Consider the following 10508-nt stretch of genomic DNA (forward strand, 5'->3'; position numbering starts at 1 on the left):
TTTATCCCCACCTCGACCATCGAGTCCCTCATACAAACGACTAAAATCTGCAGTCTTGACTGCCGTAACTGCTAGTGTTGCCTCTTTCTTAGCCAACTTATAATGCTCCCTATTCGCCCTCTTCTCCTCCTCGTCTACACTTTTCACTAGTTTCAGATACGCTGCTTTCTTGATTTTCACTTTTCCTTGTACCTTTTCATCCCACCACCAGTCTCTCTTGTGACCACCATAGTGACCCTTTGAGACCCCTAATACCTCTCTTGCGGCTTCCCTAATGCACTACGCAGTCGTGGTCCACATAGCGCTTGCATCCCCACTACTCCTCCAAGCCCCCATAGTCACCAACTTGTCCCCCAACTCCTGCGCTTTAGCTTCCGTCAAGGCTCCCCACTTGATCATATGTTGGCTATACATCGTCATCTTCCTCCTCTTCCTCGTGATCTTAAGATCCATGACCAGGAGCCTATGAAGGGTCGAGAGGTTCTCACTCGGGATGACCTTATAATCCGTGCAAAGACCTCTATAGGACTTTCTGCAGAGTAAATAATCAATCTGAGTCTCAGCCACCGAGCTCCGGAAGGTGACCAAGTGCTCCTCTTCTTCGGGAAACTCGAATTTGTTATCACCAAATCAAATGCTCTAGCAAAGTCTAGCAGAGACGTTCCTCCTCCGTTTCTATCTCCAAAACCAAAGCCAACATGCACATCATCACCCCCCAGACGTCGCTCCAATGTGGCCGTTGAAATCTCCTCCTATGAAAAGCTTCTCGGTATGCGGGATACCATGCACCATCTTATCCAAATCCTCCCAGAACCGCTTCTTGACTTCCTCATCCAAGCCTGTTTGGGGTGCGTACACACTGATTATGTTCAAGGTAAAACCTCCTACAACTAGCTTAATAGTCATCAGTCTGTCATTCACCCTCCTAACTTCCACCATTAGTTCACGGAGGTCCTTATCAACCAAGATACCTACCCCGTTCCTGCCTCCCATCCTCCCAGAATACCAAAGTTTGAAACTGCCCACATCCCGCGACTTATCTGCTACCCGCCTAGTCTCTTGTACACAAATCATATTAATCTTCCTTTTCTCGAGAATCTTTGCTAACTCTACATTTAAATTTTTTTGAACCCTGGTGGCCTAAAACAAAGGATTTACGAGGTCCTGAAAACAGCTTGGGTGATTGAAACTTTCTCTAAATTCATTTCTGTGTTTCTCTATTTTTCAAACCCTGGGTTCGTTTTTATCTATTTAAAGCTCTGCTCTCTGCTTCCCTTGTGACTGCTCTCTAGTCTCACTACAATAATTCAAACCTGCCAATTCGTCCTGTACTATGTTGACCCTTTGCCTTCCATAAGTTGACTTTCCCAACTCCATTACATTATTTTTTCTTCTTTATAATTTTCTGAAAGAAGGAAAAGATATGCGCATAAAGAAAAGAGTAGCAAGACCAAGAAAGTCCGACGATAAGATTTTAGTTTTACACTGGTTAGATGCAGAATAAACTTCTAGTTATTAGACAGTAACTTCAAATTTCATTTTCACTTTTTGCATATCCATTAAAAGAACATTAATAACAAGAGTTATTTGACTAATTTGTTCTTATTTATTCTTTGATCTTTTAATTTTATTAGTAGTTCTTTATAAAACTTTTATTAGATTGGTAACAATAAGGTTGAAGTTTTTTATTCTTTCTTATGTTTTCAATGGAACAACTATTTTAGCAAAAGCACAAGTAAATAGGACAAGAGGAAATAATATTTAATTTATTCAAATAGGGGAATAAAAAGAGTAAAGTGCCGTGATAAGTGAATAAGGTAGTTTTCACCTTTATTTGGTGAACATTATATTATTATTTTTAGTTTTTTTTATTTTATTAATATTTATCGGTTGTTGTTTCAACTTTTTTTAAATTATCTTCCAGAGTGAGTTAGCAAAAATAGGGCACGGGGCACTAAGCATTCCACCATGAGGCGTGTAGGGTTAAAAAGTCTACTTCAACTTTTAGAACTTTTATTTAATACGGACCGGGGTGTGTGGTATTTGCTACTTTTTGACCTTTGCTTAGAGATGGGTGGAATCAGAATTCTCAGTAAAAGACCAACTTTAATTTATTATCCCTGTGTATGGTATCTTGGAATATACACACACTACACAGTATTAGCAAAGTGCAAACAAACAATAAATTAAAAGTAAATAAAGCTATTCACCTTATATCAGCCCCCACCTTCCATTTGCCCATACCTCCTCGCCTGTCCCTCGGGTAGGCGTTCAGGTAATTCGGATTTCATATGAAAATTTTGGTTTGGATTTTTAATTTTTATAAATGACAATTCAAATTTAATCCAATTAAATCGGATTGGATCGAATTTTTTAAAATTCGATTTCGGATTAATCGGTTTGGATATTTTGGATTTTTAATTTTGAGCTTATAAGTTTTTAAGATGTTTATTCTACTCATGTTAAATTGTCTGAAAAGTTCTTCATTTTCACCGCAATCATCCAAATGAAGTATTCAAGTAATGAAATTATTATAATAAAAAAAATACAATAGAGACATTAATACGGCCGGTAAAAAGTAGAAATAGTAATAAAAAATGTCCAAATAGAAGGTATACTTACGGTAACTTAGTAATTAATATTGAATATATGAGTACTATTGATATATGAATAATTGACTAAATATAAAGTATAAAAAATTTGGATTTTCGGATATCCAAAAATTCGAAGTACCAAATCCAATATCCAATCCGAAATCAAAAAATTTTAAAAATTAAATCCAAAATCCAAACCAACAACAAACCAGTATAATCTCACTAGTGGAGTCTGGGAAGGGTAGTGTGTACGCAGACTTTACCAATACCCTTGGGTAGAGAGGCTGTTTCCGATAGACCCCCGGCTCCCTCCCTCCAAGAACTCTCCACCGTGCTCTTAGGGTGACTCGAACTCACAACCTCTTGATTGGAAGTGGAGGGTACTCACCGCTAGAGCAACCCAAAATCCATAGCAAAAATCCAAAAATTTCGAATTTAGGTTTGGACAAACTATGTCCACCCCTACTCTCGTCTATTTCTCATAGTTTTTGGATATCTGGGCTTTTGGCTTTCCCTCTTTTTTCTTCTATGGCATTAACTAGTGTTTTTAACAACTTCATAATAGTATCTCTTTGAATCCTTGGTACCCCACACTTCCTTTATCTTTAAAGTTAGCCCAACATCAAGTCATCAACAACTGACTCATCACAAAAAAGCAAACCCACTTTAATAGACCCCTCTCTATTCCATAAATAAATTCATCGTCCTAGTTAAAAAAACAAAAAGATTGTAAGTTTGAACTGTGAGTAGTTGATTGTGAGGTCAATCTCCAAGATTCTACAAGGCTTCTTTGCTGATACTCCCCAAATGGATGTAAGCACTGATCTCCGCTTACTGTTTTTTTTTTTTTTTTGTTGGTATGCTTATTTTGTGGGTTTATTCTTTTCTTACAGGAGAGGAATTATTACTTCATGAATAGGAGCCATATTCGAGCATTTGGTAGCTGGGACTGTAACGATGATTTCCCAATTCCTTTCACGGAATGCTTTGAATCAGCTGATTTGTTTCGTTACAGCTACTCTAAAGACCCTGATCTCTACCAGAACGACATTGTCACTCCAGCCATGATCGTCCTTCCTCCTCCTAAGGTAATTACTACTCTCTTTTATAAGACACTTTTTGTTTTAAACTGTCTATGATATAGAATCTTTAAGTTTTTTTAAAATAAAACTTACATATTTGGAACTACGTACATAATAAATAATTAATTTAAAATATTTAAAAGTAACATAACTTGGGGGACGGATGGAGTATTTCTGTTAGCCTCTACTGTCCATTTAAGACTTGAGTAAGAATTATTAAGGAGGGAACGCCTTTTGGTCTGTAGGTTAAACAGAGAGTTGAATACGAGGCAGAACATGTGAAAGCATTAAATGAATTTTGTTTTAGCTACTTTACACGCTTGCCTTGTGCAACATTCCATTAATTAGGCATGCACTACCTTTTTGTCCTAAATATTTATTCAGTTAGATAGAAGCATTTAGTAAGCAAGCTCAGCTAATTATGGGTTCATGTTATTATTAGGAAAGTAAAATGAGAATAAAATATGATGGTGTTTCTACAGAGAAAAGCAAAGCAAGATTTTTACAAGATTTCCCCTCAACTGCTCTACGCCTCTACCCTATGCCTAAAAGGGTACGCCATTCTTCTCCTAATCTTTATTACTCACTTTTTTATTTTATCCTTCATTTTTAATCACTTTTTCTCCATCCTCATCCCATAATTAGAGGGACATGTCTGTCTAATGTAGTTCACCTGCAAATTAGTAAAAATGATCGCCTTACTTTTATTAAGTAATGTATAGCTAGCTAGTATACGAAATATAATTCTTGTTGTACACTAATTTTTATAAAGAAAAAACAAAAGTTCAATCTACCCTGCGTTATCTAACACTAAATAACTATCACACTGTATTACATTATCTAGTACTCCTATATATGATACCTTTTAAATTTTCTTGTGCTAAACTTTAATTTTTCTTTTTTTCTTTTTGTACAACTCTTTGCAGAAAGGCGTTAGGGGATTCTTTTCGATGTGCCTGCGGCCAACTTGTGCTTCATGATCCCGAAAGAGCTTAAAGCTGTTTGCAAACAAAGAAAGATTCAGAACATATATATAGGACTAGCTACTCTGTTCATATTTTGAATCCTAGTTTCATTGTCTATATTCTAAAAGAACTTAGTATAGAGATGTTTGAAGTATTTCTTGGTTTTTTTAAAGCAGTAGTACAAAGTGGCCAAAAAACAGATAGTAGAATGTTGGCCAGCCCAAGAAGATAAATACCCATCATTATCTTATGATGATCACTGCGAAGCCTTCTCTAGTCTCTACTCTATTGCTAGTATATATGTTTCTTTTTGCAAGTATTTGGATGTCCTACTCTTATTACCTAGTGTTTTGGCTTCTCTAACTTAAAAAAATATATATAATGGAGGACTTTGGTGTTAAAAGGTTAAAATTACTTTACGAGAAAAATAATAATTAAGGCTTCCTAGGCTCGTGTCTACGTTATGTTGCCCTCTACTTTTTCCTTCTTTATTCTTCTGTGCTTTTGTCTTCTGACAGTGACCTTAATTGACAAAACTCGAAGTGGCAACCAGCTAACTGTGCTTAGGAAGTAGCCGACATACCTTTTAAATTCTTACTAATAAAATAAAATGTCACCCACTAATTATAAGGTTACCTCCGTCAACATCGATGCAATCACGCGATGTATACTCTTGTAATTTCCACTATTTAAGTGTGGATAATTTTTTGGGTTTGTTGATATGTGGTTCTAAATGGGATAAGCTAGGCGAACTTATGGGGTAAAAATTTATTTGTATCGAGTTTTTACACTAGATACAAGAGATATATGATTTGTGTTTATACATAGAATTTATTTTGCTTAATCATGATTAATTAATATGTATTCTTACCTCAATAGTTCACTTGATCATAATAAATTTATATGATTTGATGTAAACATTTGGTACAAACAAGATTTTATTTTAACTTCTGTTGAGGTATGGTTAACAAAAATCTTCGTCAAGAAAGAACAAAGGAAAGAAAAAGAAGTCTAAACCTTCTCGCCTTTTGCTAAAGATAGTGTCTTTTTTATGGTGCTTCTTTCACTACACGAAGAGTAGAGGAGCTTGCAAGAAAAAGACATCAACCGCTTTGAACAAATAGAAATGCTCAAATTGTAAGAAGTGATTTTTTGAGAAGAAAAGTACAATAGTCTCAACAATGTTGTGAAAATGGTCAAAACGAAATAAGGCAATGCTTTCTAGACACCAGCACTTGACCGCTTTGTTATCCCTATAAAATTTGGATTTTGGTCTATATGGGTTATGTATAATTTGAAATTGGGATACTTTTACTAGTGATAACTCTGATTTCTTAAAAGCTTCCATTCTAATAACTTCAAATGGTATTTATTTTTATCTTATTTGGATGTCACCTTTTGTATAGACTACGTTTGCTTTTACCGCACTAATGATTTTATAAACTAAGACAAAAAGTTGGATTTGAAGTCTCTACAGAAAGCATGTGGGATGACCAAAAGCAAAAAGAGAAAAATTAACAGGAGTAAGAACTAAATTATTCAGTTGAGTAGTCGAAATAGGTCTAAACACAGTAAAGATTGAGGTTTTCAGGAAGAGAGAACTATATAAATAGCCATAATATTACTTACCAACAATTAGTCATTAAGTTATCCTACAAAAAAAGCTAGAAAAAATTTTCAATGATATATAACATTCAAAAAAAACTAGACAAAAAAAGATATTTTTTAATCGGTATAGATGAAATTCGTTGAATTCACATAGATGAGATAATATACAAAATTTAATGAAGATTGGAAGTAATTTAAACTGGTTTGGAGTTAAAATTCACTATCAAAGATATACATCATTAAAAAAAGGCAAATAAAGTTTTTTTTAATGTGCATGGTTGGAATTCGTTCAAAATACATAAATGAGGTACTATATAAAATTTGAGGAAGATTGAAGGTAATTTGGACTTATTTGGAGTCAAAATTTATAGTTAAAATTGAGTTTATAATTTTCTCTTGTGACACATGTATCTAACACAAAATCTATACATGAATATACAGGGGATAAACAAGAAATACACATTTGATACATATAGGATACACAAATGATATACGGGATACATATTTTATCTTTTTTCATGTTCATCTTCGACTTCAAATTAAGTATTAATTCAAATCACCTCAAATCTCCACCAAATCGTCCCATAATTTAGATTCAAACTTCTTGAGAAGTATTCAATCTATTCCAATGCCCACTCGAAATAAAATTCAATTTTGAAAACTCAAATTTTAAAATTCAAGTTTAAGCGATGGCTTTATATGGTGTTTTAGCTCATCTTGTTCACTTCCCAAGTAACCAAACAATCAAATAAAAATAAACAAAGTCCAAGGAGATATATATACTTCGTACATGTATACGATTTATGCATTTGTACTATAATCAATATGGATCACTATAATTCACATAATTATACTTTTTAAGTACCTTCTAAACATAGAAATGTTTAAGATTTTTGTTGTTGCATATTTTTTTTGGAATTTTATTTTGAATTTTCTTGGCAAGACAAATACTCTTTGCAACAAATAAAGATATATATATGTTTTGGAAATAAAAAAAAACTTTTCGGATTTATATGTATATATATATATATATTGGCGACAAATAATGAAAGACTTTTTTATTTTTTATTTTTATTTTTTGCATTTTCATAAGCAAATAAATAAAATAAAAAAAACCATTTTAAAAATAAGACTCTTTTTTATAGGGGGAAGTAGACTAGAGATGGAGAAACATCTAAATAATCAATTGGTCTAATTTTGGTAGCATTTGGTGAATATTAATAGTATTTTATGAATTGGCTAATTTTGATATAATTTTTGCTCTGAAAGGCCACACTGTATAGTTTCCCTCTCTGGAATTACTGTGCACCCTCCATCTTTGTTGGGCCAAGGGCCTCTCCAGCCGATGGAGAAGGGAACAAGCCCATTAAAACTGAGTTAAATTTGTAGACATGGTGTGGGATAGCCACTTTTTAACATCGTATTTAGTTTTTATCCAGTATTTTTAAGGTTGCACAAAAATAGCCACTATTCTATTAAAATTAATATGAAAAGATGTTTTTACCCTTTCTTCATGAGTGTTGTGTAAATACTAAGAACATGGTGTCTTTAACATTTATACTGCACACATAAAGTTAAGGACGCCATGTCCTTAACATTTACACTGTACATATGAAGTTAAGGACATGGTGTCCTAAAGTTTAACAACGGAAGGTGCAAATACAGGACACTTTGTCCTTAATACTTACATCGCATTCATGAAGTTAAGGACACCATGTCCTTAATATTTACACAACACTCATAAAGTTAAGGACATTATGTCATTAATATTTACACTGCACACATGAAGTTAAGGACACCATGTCCTTAACATTTACACTGCACATATAAAGTTCAGGACATGAGGTCATAATGTTTAACAACATAAGGTACAAATACAAGTTAAGGACATTATGTCCTTAACATTTACACTGCACACATGAAGTTAAGTACGCCATGTCCTTAACATTTACACTGCACATATGAAGTTAAGGACATGATGTCCTAAAGTTTAACAACGGAAAGTGCAAATACAGGACACTTTGTCCTTAATATTTACATAACATTCATGAAGTTAAGGACACCATGTCCTTAATATTTACACAGCACCCATGTCTAGCACAGGGGTATGTTCGTCCGGGCGGGTAAAAAATTATTAAGCACTGACTAAAAAATAAATACATTTTAAACAGTGGCTAAAGAGTAAAGACATCTCTAACTAGTGGTTAACTGTGCACTTCCCCCGTTAAATTTTGGGTAAAATACAAAATTGGCCGATCAAAACTAATTGCAATTGCTATATATATCCGCTTTTATTTTGTTGGGAGTGGCTAAAAATATATATATTTCTATTAAAATTTTTGGGGCAAAAGTCCTTTCGTTGAACCCACTAGAGAGATAAGGCAAGGGGACCAATCTCCTCCAGCCTATGGAAAGGTTATCCAGAAAGATTAACTCTCAAGTAGTCTCCAAAAGCTAGTTCCCTATCAGTATCAGCAGATCAAGCCCTAATCTCTCTCACCTCTTTTTTGCTGATGACTTAACTCTGTTTGCTAGGGTCAAATGCTAGGAAATTTAATACTATCCTCCAAACCTTGAATACTTTCAATGATGCATCAGGCCAGCAAATCTACTTTGGTAGATTAAAAGTTACTATCTTTTTTGCAAATTTTAAGAGAGATGTAGTCTTACTCTGAATGTTTGTCAGTTCAGCCTAGCAATTCTTTTGGGAAATAGCTGAGTTTTTCTATCTTCCATAAAAGAGCCACAAACAAGTTCATCATTGATAACATGAATACTAAGGTAGCAGGTTAGAAAACTAAGTTCTTAACATATCTAAACTTGTTCTACTTGCCAAAGCCTCTTTGAGCAGCATTCCTAGAAATGTGATGAGAACACTAGAGTCAGTTTTCTCTTCTCTAATGGAGTCTACACTCTGCATCAAGAGGTCTTAGATATGGTGCAAAGCAACTTCATTCCAATACCATCCCCCAATCAAGAGAAACATGCTGCTGACTATTTGCCTCCTACAATCAAAAGAGCTTCAACTAGATTTGGAAACTAAAAGTATCAAAACTTTCTTATGGCTCCTTCACCATGGAAGGCTTTCTACTGGCCAATACCTAAATGGTATAGGCCAACACCTTTAGGAAGCAGAATAGAGTGGCACATGCATTGGCAAAGAAGGGTGCAAGGAAAAAACTTTTTGAAAACCCAATTATTTTAGAAGTTCCTCCAATGTTTGCTTCTGCACATGTTTGGGCAGACATTTTAGGAACGTCTTTTGAAAGAAAAATGAACTCTTATAATAGATAAAAATAGCTTAACATTCGGGAGCAACAATGCTTGAACTGCTAGCAATACAAGCATCAATGAAGATGTACGTAATGCTCATTCAAGTGGCGTCTTGACCGACCCACATCATCTCAGCTTCATTATCAACTTCTGCTGACAAAAATTCATGGCCAACCCAGATTATGAACTATCAAGCTGATTCTGCAGGACGAATGTCAAATGAAAAGTGAAAAAAGATAGTTTAGCATGTATGGTTTCCGATTGATCGCTCTTTCATAGTAATAACTATCAAGCTGATTCTGCAGGACGAATGTCAAATGACAAGTGAAAAAAGATAGTTTAGCGTGTATGGTTTCCAATTGATAGCTCTTTCGTAGTAATAACTTGTGTTCTCTTTCTAATTTTCTTCCTTCGGGGAGCCATAAATTTCAGATGTGCAAACTAAAACATTTAAATCATGCCAATCACTATGCTTTGATTGGGAAAATAAGCTGGTTTAAGTTAGAGATCCTTAAAAAAGACCAGACCGGATATGTCATTCTTCTGGCATGAGCTGCCAATAATCATCTAGTGCTGCAGAAATACCAAAAAAGTCCTGGGCGGCGAAGAGAGAAAGCCTATGCTTTTCCCAGTTGCGAAGGTTGCCAGTGTTGAATTTGAACTAGTGGAGGAAATAAGAAATAGAGCTACATACATGCACCACCTACAGTGGAATAGCTACGCAGCTTGCTCAAGGGAATGAACAAGAATGCCACACATATATCTAAGAAAATACGAATAGCAACTATGACGATTTCAAATCTGCAACAGTGTTTATCGAGTACTCAGGGATTTTTCCTTGGGGGGAAAAACCCTGCTCAAGGCAGCAGAATAAATCAACAAGATACCCCCATCTCAATTGTCTTCTCTATTTGATGCTTGTAAAATCTGTCTTATGAAAAGGATACAAAGGATCCGCATTAAAGCAATATTGAGCATCATAAAGA

The 10508-nt window shown here is 34.6% G+C and overlaps 1 protein-coding gene across 3 annotated transcripts; it reads left to right on the forward strand.

Moving 5' to 3' along the window:
- Window positions 1–3230: 3230 nt before the first annotated feature.
- On the forward strand, window positions 3231–4960 carry LOC107768446 (uncharacterized). 3 transcript variants are annotated; one of them, XM_016587575.2, is made up of 4 exons: window positions 3231–3407; window positions 3488–3682; window positions 4159–4229; window positions 4603–4922. In XM_016587575.2, the coding sequence occupies exons 1-4, from the start codon at window positions 3402–3404 to the stop codon at window positions 4670–4672; spliced, it is 342 nt and encodes a 113-aa protein (XP_016443061.1). In that variant the 5' UTR covers window positions 3231–3401; the 3' UTR covers window positions 4673–4922. The 3 variants fall into 3 exon arrangements, with proteins under 3 accessions (XP_016443061.1, XP_016443060.1, XP_016443062.1); XM_016587574.2 differs by having other exon boundaries at window positions 3270–3407; window positions 4119–4229; window positions 4603–4790; XM_016587576.2 differs by lacking the exon at window positions 4159–4229 and having other exon boundaries at window positions 3270–3407; window positions 4603–4960.
- Window positions 4961–10508: the final 5548 nt, after the last annotated feature.

This window comes from Nicotiana tabacum, chromosome 19 (assembly GCF_000715075.1).
Source record: "Nicotiana tabacum cultivar K326 chromosome 19, ASM71507v2, whole genome shotgun sequence".
Classification (NCBI taxonomy): domain Eukaryota; kingdom Viridiplantae; phylum Streptophyta; class Magnoliopsida; order Solanales; family Solanaceae; genus Nicotiana; species Nicotiana tabacum.